The following is a 14066-nucleotide window of genomic DNA, read 5'->3' on the forward strand; positions in this document are numbered from 1 at the left end:
CACTTCTCAGCTTGAAATGCCCTAGTGGTAGGCTAGGGTCAAATCTTCACTCTCCAACCTCCACCACAGAAACAGAAATGTAAGCAATTGTTCTTTGTGGTATTGGATTCCTCTTAAAGATTTTTAACTCTTGTGGTAGTTCACTTCTAGTTTAGAATCGTTAACTGGAAATATTTGCCCTAATGTATGAATATTTTGTGAGTCTGTAACTAATCACTAATTACCGGCCTCTATATAGGCTGTTTGAGATGTACAAACACCCTCTAAATTAGTGTTTCTTGAAATTGCACACCACATTGGATAAGCAGTTGAAATTAGGAAATTCGGTAAAATAACACGTTTCGCAAGTGTAAAATTCCACTGATTTGAAACAGGTATTAACTTGGTGAAAAGTATCAAAGGGGTCCCAAAATCCTTTGCAGTCTTTCACAATGGTTGCACGCTATTCAGTAGTCAGGATGCAGATTCTGGGAGGGAGGAGGAGAGAAAGGATATGTCATATACAGGTTCACAAAACTGGGGTCATATTAACAAGGGCTTTATCTCCACTTTTTTGGCTTTAAAAGCCAAAATAGCAGAGATAAAACTATCGCCCTATTTACAAGAGGGTGCTAACATACATAATTGCAGGTTAGCACCCTTTTTTCAGATGCCTCCCTTTGCATCTCTAATGAGATGCAAAGTGGGCGTTCCTCACAACAATAACGTGAGAAATGTCTCTAACCGACATTTCCCCAATTATCTAGCTGCACGCTAACCTGCACAGCGATAAGAAAAGTAGCGCTAACCGCGCTTATCGCTACTTTCCTAACTACTGCTTTCAATCTGACTTAGCTATTAAAGCCAATGGAAGGTGGATATTATGGCTAAGTCTGCCCTGCCCTATCATCAAGCTATTGCCTATTGCTGTGCGATTATCACTGGATTTCCAGCGATAATCACACATTTAGCAGCTATCGCTTGGATTTTAATTGCTTTGGAGATAAGCGTCGCTGATAGCGCGCTATCTCAGCGATAAAATCCAGTGATAGCCGGCGATAATTATCCTTGGGCTGAGCGCGCTTAGCACTAATTATCGTCGGCTGTTGCTGATATGCCCCCAAGTTATTTTAAGTTTTAAAAATGACCCAGACCCTGTATTAAGCAGGCCTACACAGTGCAGTGTAGCAATACCTACACATATTCAGGTTTTATGCCGTTTATACTGATAGCTTCTGGTAGCCACCAATGCACTGTGGCTGTAGCATCTGGAATTGGACAAAGTGCATTATGTAGAGTATTCTGTAGTGCTGCAGAGGAGATGTTGTTTAGAAGAAATTCCAACATTTCATTTCCTAGCAGAAGCACATTTCCCACAAGTGCTTGTTTGTGTAGACGGTACACACAAATTGTAAATTACCCGCCATCTGACATAGAGTATGTGTATTGTAACCATAAAGGCCAACATGCTTTAAACATAAGCTGTATGTAATGCAAAATGTGTGATCACAGACCTAGCTGCCCATTACCCTGGGAGCACTCAAGATTCACTACACATTTAGACCCTCTGATCTGAATGAGCAGCTACCCACAGTATATTTTGAAGATGGCTGGGTGTCAGGCAATTACTATTCACATGTCTACTTATGTTGTTAAATTTAATAGGGGAAACACCAAACCAGTTGTGTTGTGAAACTGCATATTCCTCAATGGCTTGAATTATGACCTTATCCTTCCATCCTGAAACCGCTTAGACAAAGGAGATGCAATGCTACCCATAACTTAAGACAAAAACCTAAACTTAATACCATTTTGGTATTCACAGAAGGCACTTACTCATTTTTGTATTCACAGAAGGCACTTACTCATTTTTGTATTCACAGAAGGCACTTACTCATTTTTGTATTCACAGAAGGCACTTACTCATTTTGGTATTCACAGAAGGCCCGTACTCATCAATGAGTAAGTGCCTTCTGTGAATACAAAAATGAGTAAGTGCCTTCTGTGAATACAAAAATGAGTAAGTGCCTTCTGTGAATACCAAAATGGTAGTAAGGTTAGGATTTTGTCTTAAGTTAGTTCTGTGAATCTGGCCCATAGAGAGAACAATCTGACTCAGAAGGTAGATTTGATGCCTCTCTAAGAGTGGGGGTGCCCTGGAGTTTGCCCCTGCAATGTGCTAATAAGATTATAGCCGCATGTGCTATGCTACACAACCCAGTTGTGCTTTGGAGTCTACCCACTGAAGCAGCAACGGATGATTCTGAAGAGTAGAATGATGGAATTCTCCCTCCCTTTTCACATCCAGGACCTGATGTTGCTAGAGCTGCTGAAGGATGAGCACGCTGAGGTGATGTGACAAGCAACCATTTTTAAAGTACTTGTATATTTCTTATTTTAGACAAAAAATTACACCAAATGTTCAATGCAGTAATCATGATTTTTTCTGTTGATTCACAGATTATATTTGACAACAGCGCAATTGTTTTTTAATAAACACAACATATTATTTCCATTTAAACAAAGTAAATAAAACATATCTTGAAATTTTAATACACACTGGCATAGCTTTGTTCTCTGTTTGCGCCTTTGGCATCCAGTACCTGGTCTTGGATTAGAACGCAGGGAGGCCTTCCTTGTACTTCCTCACTTTGGCTTTTATTGCTCCTAGACGGATGTACGTCGTTACAACGCATGCTTTTACAACGCATGCCTTTACGATGCAAGTTTTACAACGCAAGTCGTTACAACGACTTGCGTTGGGGGGCACTGGATAGTGAATAGTTGAATTCACTATTCCAACTCCAGTCCCCGTGGATAGTATGGTAGGTGTTGGATAGTAAATTAAAACTATTCCCTATGCTAGAGCGCCCCCGAGCGCAAGTCGTTCTAAAAGTTGCTTTGTAATGGTTGCGTCGTAAAGGTACTTCGTTGTAAAAGTTGCGTTGTAAACGCTGTTCCCCCTCCTAGACGCAGCCAGCTCACCAACACCCATACTACTCACACCTGAGCACTACTCAGTTTCTCCAACAGACCTTGGTGACCTATTTAATGCATTGGTAGTTTACATGTCCTCAAGTGTATTTATTAGTTGCTCAAGGGTCTTGGCCTCATCACCACTGTAGTGTACTAATTCAACCTGCATGTTGGCTGCTCTTCTACACCTAGTTGATATCACTGTAGCCAACCTACCCACAGAACGTCCAAACGTTTGCAGTCGAGTGTTCTTATGTCTTGTTTGGCACCTGTGTGAAGATGAACCTTAAGCCACTTATGTAACCAGATCTTTATAGCCATAATTAAGTCCCTAAAGCCAATTTCCACAACCACATTGACTTCTAAAAACCCCTCTCTCTAATCTTCCCATCCTTCTACTTAATCCAGATGTTGCTCTGTGATGCCTGTGTTGCATCTTGAGAATGGGTTGCTCCAATACATGTAAATTGTGTAGGAGTAGGTGATGGGTTACTGTTATTCTGCATCACATTCCTTCAGGCCTGTATTACAGGCCTTCTTCCTCTATGGACTACAGGTCACAGATGAAGTGCTGATCTGCATTTTCAGCTGATGTGGCAAATTTGTATTCTGCACTACTAAAGCAGTAGTGTTACAATGTCTGTTTGTTCCCCTTTATATGTTTGTTGGAATGTTTATTACAGTTTTTCCATGTTCCACTCCAGATTAACATGATGTCTCACCCACATCCTCAGTTTCTCGTTGTGTATGATTAGTAAATTAAGCTGGAGTTTAGTATTTGTCTACTTCCATTATAGGCGGAAACCTCCTTGCGATTCTGACAATCCTCTACTTTCCGTATACGTCTCAGGGCATCAATATTTCCCATGCAACCTTTTCTTAGTGTGTCAAACATATATTTCCCTGATGAGTCATTTTTAGGGGTGGGCAGTAAACTTTGTCAGTCTGTGAAGTTCGCAGAGTTTTGCCACTAACCCATAGATTTATCAAGCATCCATTTTGCGATTCCTTATTAGCGAAAAATAAGGATTCGCTAATAAGGAATAGCAAAATGCTATGCATGAAGAACTCGCTTAAAAATTAGCGATTTCTTAAAATTCCTTAATTGCGACTCGCAAATTGCGAGTCGCAATTAAGGAATACCTCCCCATTCATTCCTTTGGGCCTAGAGGCTCATAGGAATGAATGGGAGGACAATCTCAATTTGCGATTCTCAATTAGGGAATCGCAAATTGAGATTGCAATTTCAAGGGTGCCAGGGTGTCAAAAAGACACCCTGTTGCACCCCTGAAATCTGCATATGGGTACATCTTGCACACACACATGCCCTAAGGGCATGTTTGTGTGTAAAATGGAACTTTGAAAAATGCACTTTAGTGCATTTTTCAAAGTTTTTGCAAATTACCATGAAGTTCAACTTCATGGAAAATTGCTCCCCCTATTAGCGAAATCGCTGATTTTTTAACTTTAATGCATTGCATTTAAGGAATCTCAGTTTGAGATTCCTTAAATGCAATAGCAGGTTAAGTAATCGCAATTTTGCGATTTATTAAATTGCGATTTTTGCATTTGGGATGATGCATCCCAAATACAAAAATACCGGTCGCAAAGGGGCAGATTCTGAGAATCTGCCCCTTTGCGAGCAGTTTTTAGCTTGATGCATCTGGGCCTAAATCTTCGCCTAGCCCTGGGCCTAAATCTTCGCCTAGCCGCCAAACGGCGGAGTTTACCGGTGCTCACCTAATTAAAAGCAGAAATGTAACTAATATCCGCAGAACGGGTGACTCAGGAAACTCGTTTCCTTAACAATATCAGTGCATATGGAATAACTGACGCGCTATTTCTATTTCCTCCAATAGATGTCGCTAGATACTTTCATAAGATATGACTCAGCTCGGAAATTAACAAAACCATGGATCTTTTGGAAGCACATAAAATAAAAATTCATTAACATTCCAAATAGCTATGTTTAAAATAACAAAGCTCCTGGTAAGATTATACAGAAGTGCAAATATATGTGAGTACAGAAGATGGGTGTTCGTAAACGTTGCCAAGCATCGAACAAACCAGGGGCCCGATTCACAGAACTAACTTAAGACAAAATCCTAAACTTACTACTTTTGGTATTCACAGAAGTTAGGATTTTGTCTTAAGTTTGTCTTAAAACAGACTTAAGACAGACGTAAGACAAAATCCTAACTTAAGTCTGTCTTAAGTCTGTCTTAAGACAAACTTAAGACAAAATCCTGACTTCTGTGAATACCAAAAGTAGTAAGTTTAGGATTTTGTCTTAAGTTAGTTCTGTGAATCGGGCCCAATGTTCCTGCAGTGGAAGACTGTGCTTGATAAACAGTGGGCTGTGTGCCTGGTCTTTAGAGAAGTCATCGGTGGCTGCTCTCTATCACTGCCAGATTGTTAATAAGTTCAAATGTTTCCCAAGAGCAAAGTGTTCTGTACAGCTAAGTGTTAGATCAATCAGCTGCCCATGCATATTTCATCATCAGACCCACCCCACGCCCTTTCGGCTGCTGTGCCCTGCACACTTCTGGGCTATTGCATTATGCCAACCTGTGACTGGAGGTGGGAACACTTCTGTAAATGAAAACAATACTTTTTGAAAGGACAAGATGAACAGGAACAAATAAAGCAGGGCAACCTATGCTCTGTAAACTTGCAACCATGTGTTTTGCTTAGCTCCCTGCTCCCTACTATAACCTGCTGCAACCACCCAGAGTAGTTCCCAGAGTGACGTCACTCACACCAGGTCTTCCTGTCAGAGGTGGTCTCGCCTCTGTGACATCACTGTCCCACCTGGCATGAGTGTGCCGGGGAGTTGGCGGGGCCCCAGGAGCGCAGAAGCAAGAGGAGGCGGGGCAGGCAGAGGCAGGCTCCAGAGTGGCCTGTTGCTGCCACTTGCACTCTTGGGGCGAGCCATGGCGACGTATAGGGGGAGGAGGCAGTGTGGTGCCTCCAGGTCGCTCCTGAATCTGTGTGCTGCTGGAACAAGTCATGAATGAGGCACTGGTGGTGAGCTTCCAGTGGGGGCAGCGGAGCTTCAGCAGGATACTGCTGGAAAGCATGTAGATGTAAGAGCCTGTGATCCGTGCACGCAGCACACCAGCACAAGGAGGCTACTCCTTGCATACTACTTTTTAGTGCATTTGTGACATGGGTGCTGCCCCTTGCATGCTAAGCCTTATGTGCATACACAAACCTCCTATTACCCCTTGTACACGACAGCTTTGATACATGCATTACATGGGTATCCCCTTTCCACGCTAAGGGTCTGAGTTCTTCTTCTGCCCTACCCTCCCATCTCCCTGCTGTTTCAGGTTCATGGGGGGGGTTTAAAAAGATCAATAGTGGGAAGAGGTTCGACAATCAACACTATGGACCTCATTATGATGTCTGGCATAAAGCCTCCTCCTGACAGTCGGATTCCCCTAGACTGTGTCGGAACCCTTACAACCGACTCAGTCAGTTTACAATCTGCCTGACCGCTTACGATGTTCACGGTTGATTTGTAATCCACACGGTCTTCCCGAATCGGTTCCAATTGGGTCTCGGAGAATTCGTGTTGGTTGGAATTGCATCGTACAGCTCTATGGACAGCATTTCTGACCGAGCGATTATGATGCTGGTTTCCAGCAGCCTGTCTGACATAAAAAAGGTTGTCGGAAACTGACTTTGGGGGCCCCTGGCAGGCTCCCTTCATCCAGCGGCCTCCGGTTTGGGGCTGAGGGGGTACCTGAGGGACCTCCCTGTAAAACCCTGCACTGTTTGGCTGGCACAATGGGGTGTCCGCGACAGGATGCTGGGTTTTCCGCACACACCCAATTTCCCTATAGGAGCCTCAGTTGTCGGGCTGAACACGGGCTCCCATAGAAGTCTATTGGAATCCGACCCAACAGTAATCAGTTGGATCATAATTGGACAGGCAGAACCGCCAACCGCAAGTCGGTTGGTTCCGAGACAGAGTCGGGTAGCAAGTTTCCCCCGACATCGTAATGAGGCCCTAAGCTGTGAAACAGATACACTGCTCACAATGACTGTTTAACATGTTTGCGTAAATGTGGACTGTAAAATGGAAGGGGGTGTGACATTTTCTTATCTAACCAACAAACCATGCCTTACGCAAACCCGAGGACTTTCTTTTTTTTATATTTTACGAATGTATAGTTTAATGCAGACTTGCCCATTCTATCCTCTCTAAAACAATTTACATACAGGTTGTAACCTGACCAGTCCTGGCACTAATGTAAACCAAAGACCACAGGCACTAAAACGCCCATTGAAGCGATATGTTCCACACTAACAACTATGTCCATTGCCTTGGTCTTAGATTGTCAAATAAAGTGACCGATCATTTGAAGGCTCAAATCTTTTGTAGGTAATAGATGTTACTGCTGTGTTAAAGCATCTGTAAGCAGTTAGAGTCTGGAGTGGGACATCTTAATAGAAAGACTCTTGGGATTAAAAAACACACGCCAGTAGGAAGTTATAGTTAAGACCTAATTTCCCTAGGAATAGCATTTTTTGTTTTGCTAATAACTATGGGGTCATATGACAAATCTTCACAAAATTGCCAAAACTAGTATGGAACTCACTTCAGCTGATGCCTGTATAGTTTCAAGGTGATCCATCAAGCAGGGGTTGAGAAAAAGTGGGGGTTCCAAAATGCATTTTCCGCATGCAGTTTTCGATATGGATTGTAGACACAACTACAGCCAAAACTGCTGAACGGAATGACACCAAATTTGGTAGAAAGCTAGATCTTTGTTTAGAAAGAGTGCATTTTGGAATTTGGATTAAATCTGTTCAGTAGTTCTGGAGTTATTAAAGTAAATGATTTATGTATCGCTACAGACGCGGATCCACTGAGGATCCACCACGGTGGATACACGGAGCCACATGCGAACAGCAATGCCATGATTGGCTGGCCACGATCTGAAAGGGAAGTTGCAGCCACCATTTTGTGCACTGGGACTAGGTTTCCGGGGTGGGGGGGAAAAGATTTTTAAGTGATAGAGAGGTTCATGGTGGAGGTACCCTGACTTCATGGGACTGATGGAAGGGTCTGTGAGGGACTCCTTGTGGGCAAGAAACTGTCCAAAATAGTTTTTTGAGGCATGCGGGGATCCACAGATCCACTACGCAATCATCCCGACCCCCTATGTGCTATGTGGCAGATCCATGGATCCAGAACTGAATTAAATAGACACATAGACCAACTCACAGACCCATACACCTACTCACACACTCTCAGACATCAACTTACATACCCACACAACTGCTCACATATCCACTCACAGACCAACAAAGCCACTCACACACCCACTCACTCACACATTTACACACCCATGTACACATCCACACAACCCCTCACACACCTACTCACACACCCATAAAGCCACTTACACACCCACTCACAGACCCACAAAACCCCTCACACACCTATTCACAAATCCACAACCCACTCACACACACATGCACCTATTTACATACCAACAGTATCTCTCATACCCTTACAGCAACTCACACATACTGACATACACACAAAACCCTTCACAGACCTACACAACCACTCACACATCCACTTATATACTCACAAACCCAGTTACACACCCACCCAGTCACTCACACACCCATACAGGCACTCACACATCCTCTCACTGACCCACAAAAATACTCACACACCCACTCACAGACCCACACCGGTACTCACACACCCACTTACACACCCACAATCCCACTCACAGACTGATAAAACTACTTACTCACCCACTCAGACCCACAAAATCACTCACACCCACTCACTCTCACACACACCCGTGTACATACGCACACAACCACCCACACACCCATACAGCCACTCACACACTCATTCACAGACTCACAAACCGCTCACACATCCTCACCACCACTCACAAACCCACACAGCCACCCTCACAACCTTATACACCGACACATCCACTCACACACCCACACACAGGAAGTGATACACGTATATGAATGCAATAGCATATGTTTGTATTAAATGAGTTGTTGTTTTAGCCATGAATGTGTGCTTTTGTTAGGGAACATATCTGCTGATCCATAAAATTTACTTTTTTCAAAAGAAAAACTTGGGGCCAGATATACGACCCTTTCATTTAGCGCCTGGCAATTTGCGACACATTGCGAGTCGCAAATTGCGAGGCGCAAATTGCAAGGCGCTAAATGAAATGTACAACAGTGTGTTTACACTGTTTTGCGATTCCCAATGGGGTCGCAAAGTGCGAGGCTCATTAATATTAATGAGCCTCTTGCTATTTGCGAGCCCATTGTGAATGCCAGCCCTCCCAGGGATGGTGGCCTGCAGGGCTCAGCAGACCTCCATGTCTGGGAATGTTTTTTAATTAAGCAGCTTTTTTTTTTAAATGCAGCCCATTTTCCTTAAAGGAAAATGGGCTGCATTTAAAAAAAGAAAAATTAAACGTTTTATTTCATTTTTTAAGGGCAGGCAGTGGTCCCTGGGACCATTGCCTGCCCTTAAAAAAGTGCTTTGCATGCATTTGCAAAGGGGAAGGGGTCCCTTGGGGAACCCTTTGCAAGTGCATTACCACCTACTTGAAGAAGGTGATAATAGCGAAACCTTAGTACATTGTTTTGAGACTCACAATTTGTAAGGGAACGTCCCTTCCAAATAGCGGGCCGCAAAACATATTTAGAGCGTCACACAAAAATTGCAACTCACTAAAGGGGCTATGTGCATGGCCCAATGTGTTTTTGCATGCGCAAACGGTTCAACCCATTTGCACATGCAAAAACGGGTCATACATCTGGCCCCCGCTGCATTGCATTTATAGAAAGACTACATAAATTACCTTGCCTTCACTTTTTTTTGTTTGTTTTAAAATACATAATAAGAATGAAATTGTGAATAGCATATATTTATAAACTTGTGAAAATGTATACTAGTAAATTGAACTAATGGGTCGAATTGTAGTAAAATGTATATTTTAAAAAGGGGAAATTCACTAAAACACAGGTTACATGGACATTATCATTAGGAAATAGCATTAAAAAACCTTAGAAATTTGCTGAAAAAATTAAAGGATGAAGGAGCATTCTAGTTAATGCATAGAATTTAAAAATCTTAGAAATTCACTGAAAAAAACAAAGGTTACAGGGACGTTATAGTTAGGTTCAGATTTTACACACACAAAACCATAGAAATTCAACAGTTACAGTTACCTGAGCTAACTATAACTTAAGTCCCCAGCAAAGCCCTTCTTATGACCTCACATATTACACCACTCATGGCATGGTCAGTGACATTTCAAATAACATCACTGATGACACCACTGATGACATCATCCCGTTCCAATGAAAACCAAATTCCCAAATACAGCAATTCAAAAGAATTTGGGAGAAGCACTCGGTACACAACAACACAACTTTCAAAATTGTCCAAGCATGAACAGGATATCGCCAGTAGTTGAAGCAGACTGATTCGTCAAGTCTCCAATTAGGCAAATATTAATCATGTAAGGTAAAACTTGTATTCTTTAGTCTACATTTGACAAACCTAAGTGGAACTTAGACACAGCCAATGTGTTTCATCCACGGACAACAGGACATCTCTAGGACACATAATTGTGTTCCTAAAAAGTATATTTGTATTTTATACGTTTTCCACCTCATAAATCATTTCTGTTGAAAGGGTCCCCTTAGGTTTGAAAGCAAAGCATGAAGTTGAAGTTGCATGTTTAAAAAAAAAAAAGAAACTGGTGAATTTCTGTGGATTTTAGAGCTTAAAACGTTACCTTGTTCCTGAGCATGTCTCCGAACTATAAAGTTACTTTGTTTTTTTTCTGTGAACTTCTAGTTTTTTTGTAATGTAAAGTAATATTTATTACTGCACGTCCAGCCAAACCCTGCAGAGCACAGCCTTTGGCCGTGGTCGTGCGTGGGGCTGACTGCGGCCTGGGTTGCAGCCTGGCTCTGCGTCCTACACCTGCAGGCAGCCAACCCCAATCTGTGAATATCTTTAGTGGGGGGGACTAGCCACAGGACTAGGCCTGCCACTATACCCTGTGGGCCGACCCTCCAGAAGGCTGCCAACCCCAAGCCGCACAAGGAGTCCTGCAGGGTTGCAGCAAAAATGTAAAAATTATTTTTTATTTGGACCGGGGTGGCCCCTCCCGCAATAGTCTGACTCCCATTGGAGTGAGATGGCCTAAGGGAAATTAAGCTACAGGGGCCAAACAGAATGCTCTATTTTTAAATTGGCGCTTCTGCAAGAATCTTGAGACTCTAGCGGATGCAACGGTCCAGATAAACAATTATATGTTTACCTTAATTTCTCAAAAACAACTGAACGGATTTACACCAAATCACAAAAAGCATAATTTGAGGCCAAGATCTAGCTGCCTGCCAAATTTGGTGTAATTCTGTTCAGACGTTTTTTGCCGTAGCCTTGTCTAAAAAAGTACATGGAAAATGCACGGGGATTTTGCATTTTGGGTCTCCCCTTTTTTCTCGGCCCCACTTGACAGATCAACACAAAACTTGCTATGCAAAAACTCATCGAAAAGTAGCACCTTTGAAAACAGTTTTGTGGAGATTTATTAAACGGTACTAAACAAATTAGCAACACAATAAACACTTTTATATGGTACAGCTGACCAAACTATAATTGCTTATGACCTCACATGTTACATCACTCATGACATGATCAGTAGCATCACTGATGACGTCTCAAACAACATCACTGATAACATCACTTATGACATCTTCCAGTGAGCGTAAGTGTGCTATAAACATTTCTGAGACTTAAAGATATATACTAAGCAACTGCATAAGTTAAATTACTAATCTTTCTGTACTATTAAGGTGTGATACTATTTCTAACGTATGTCATCTGAGTGGCTGTGTGACTGTCTGCATCAGTGTGTGAGTGAGTTTCTGAGTGGCTGTATGGGTGGGTGAGTGGCTGTATGAATCTGTCAGTGGGTGGGTGTGTGAGTAGCTGTATTGGTCTGTGAATAGGTTTGTGGGTGGTTTTCTGGGTGTGTCAATGGCTGTGTGAGTGGCTGTATGGGTGTGTGAGTGGTTGTATGGGTGTGTGAGTAGTTGTATGGTTCTATGGGAGTATGAGTGATTGCATGTGTGTTTGAGTGGGTGTGAGTGGCATCATGGGTATGTGAGTAGTTGTATGGATACATTAATAGCTGTCTGAGTAGCTGTGAGGCTATGTGAATGGGTGTGTGAGTGGTTGTATGGGTGTGTGAGTGGTTGAATGGGTGTGTGAGTGGTGTGTGGGTGTGTGAATAGGTATGTGTGTGTAAGCAGGTGTGTGAGTGGTTACATGGTTCAGTGAGTGGGTGTGTGACTAGTTTTGTGGGTGTGTGAGTAGGTGTGTGGGTGTGTGAGTGAGTGCATGAGTGAATGCATGGGTCTGTAAGTGGGTGTGTGAATGGTTGTATAGATGTGTGACTGGGTGTGTGAGTGGTTGTATGGATCTGTGAGTGTGTGTGAGGGGTTGTATGGATGTGTGAGTGAGTGGTTGTGTGGGATTGTGAGTGGTTATGTGGACAATGTCATCAGTGATGTCATTTGAGATGTCATCAGAGATGTTATGAGTGATGTAATTGACCATGTCATGAGTGATATAATATGTGAGGTATAAGGAGTGCATTGTGGGGACGGAAGTTATAGTTAGCTCAGGTAACTATAACTGCGGATTTTCTATGGTTTTGTGCGTGTGAAATCTGAGCCTAACAATAACCCCCCTGTAACCTTTTTTTCAGTGAATTTCTAAAGTTGTTTTAATTCTATTTCCTAACTATAGCGTTCCTGTAACTTTTGGTTTATTCAGTGAACTTCTAAGTTTTTTATAATGATAGATAGATAGATAGATAGATAGACAGACAGACAGACAGACAGACAGACAGACAGACAGACAGACAGACAGACAGACAGACAGACAGACAGACAGACAGACAGACAGACAGACAGACAGACAGACAGACAGACAGACAGACAGACAGACAGACAGACAGACAGACAGACAGACAGACAGACAGACAGACAGACAGACAGACAGACAGACAGACAGATAGACAGACAGACAGACAGACAGACAGACAGACAGACAGACAGACAGACAGACAGACAGACAGACAGACAGATAGACAGACAGATAGATAGATAGATAGATAGATAGATAGATAGATAGATAGATAGAAAGACAGACATGGTGGCCTACTATCAGATCATCAGACAGAAGGTAGAAGGAGAGTGAGCCTGACGTTGTTGGGCTAAAAAATATTCCTACATCACTGTTCGAGGCTCTCACTTAAGATATGATGACAACTAGTGCCAATCAGACCATGCACAGAAGCCTTTCAGTTTTTCATTAGTTATTTCATGCATGTAGCCTACTTTGTTGCTTTAAAGAGATAACTTACTTCTCCAGATGTATCCTGTGTGTCAACCAGCCTCCTGTGACCTCTTGGTAAGAGGGTCTGTTCCTGAGAATCTTGGTTCAAGCCGTCCTCCCCATTTTGATCCACACTTCGCAGCACACAGTCACCTGTGGACAATGCACTCTTCTCCAAAAGCTGCTTCAGAGTCCAGTTCACAGGGAGATAAGTCATGACTGCTTCCCAGGAAGGGCTGGGTAGTTCCACCTTGCACCGGCAGCAAGGGCAGTAAATACTGCAGCTCTCTCCAGGAGCTTTAGAGGTCTGTGAATGTTCAGAGATGCTCCCAGAGGAAACCAAGTTCTTCTCTTGGAGGACACAGGCCCTGCAGAGGCTGTCAGAGCAGGGAAGAAGTAGTGGAAGGTCGTAAGGCTTCTGGCAAGAGGGGCAGATAAGATCTTCCTGGAACATCCTTCCAAGCCCTCTGGCCATGTTTGAGCTCTTAAGTCTACATTTCCAGGGTCAAAGAGAAATAAACAATAGAATTTCGGATTAAGTGCAACTTTGATCAATGGAGGGAAATTGACATCATTTTCATTGGCAGCATACTGTTTTTAAGGTGACACCCTTGCGCCTTTACCACAACTAACATCATTATAGCCCACAAAAAGCATTCAAACAGATGTAACAAGTGGATGACGG

The 14066-nt window shown here is 42.8% G+C and overlaps 1 protein-coding gene across 1 annotated transcript in view; it reads right to left on the reverse strand.

Annotated features, from left to right (window-relative positions):
- The window catches only part of LOC144792002 (uncharacterized), a 51747-nt gene extending 37891 nt beyond the window's left edge, over window positions 1-13856 (reverse strand). The window contains exon 1 of the mRNA XM_078666868.1: window positions 13410-13856. Within this exon, the coding sequence (XP_078522994.1) occupies window positions 13410-13856 (447 nt within the window). The remainder of the gene's footprint in view (window positions 1-13409) is intronic.
- Window positions 13857-14066: the final 210 nt, after the last annotated feature.

The sequence above is a fragment of the Lissotriton helveticus genome, chromosome 11 (genome assembly GCF_964261635.1).
Source record: "Lissotriton helveticus chromosome 11, aLisHel1.1, whole genome shotgun sequence".
Classification (NCBI taxonomy): Eukaryota; Metazoa; Chordata; class Amphibia; order Caudata; family Salamandridae; genus Lissotriton; species Lissotriton helveticus.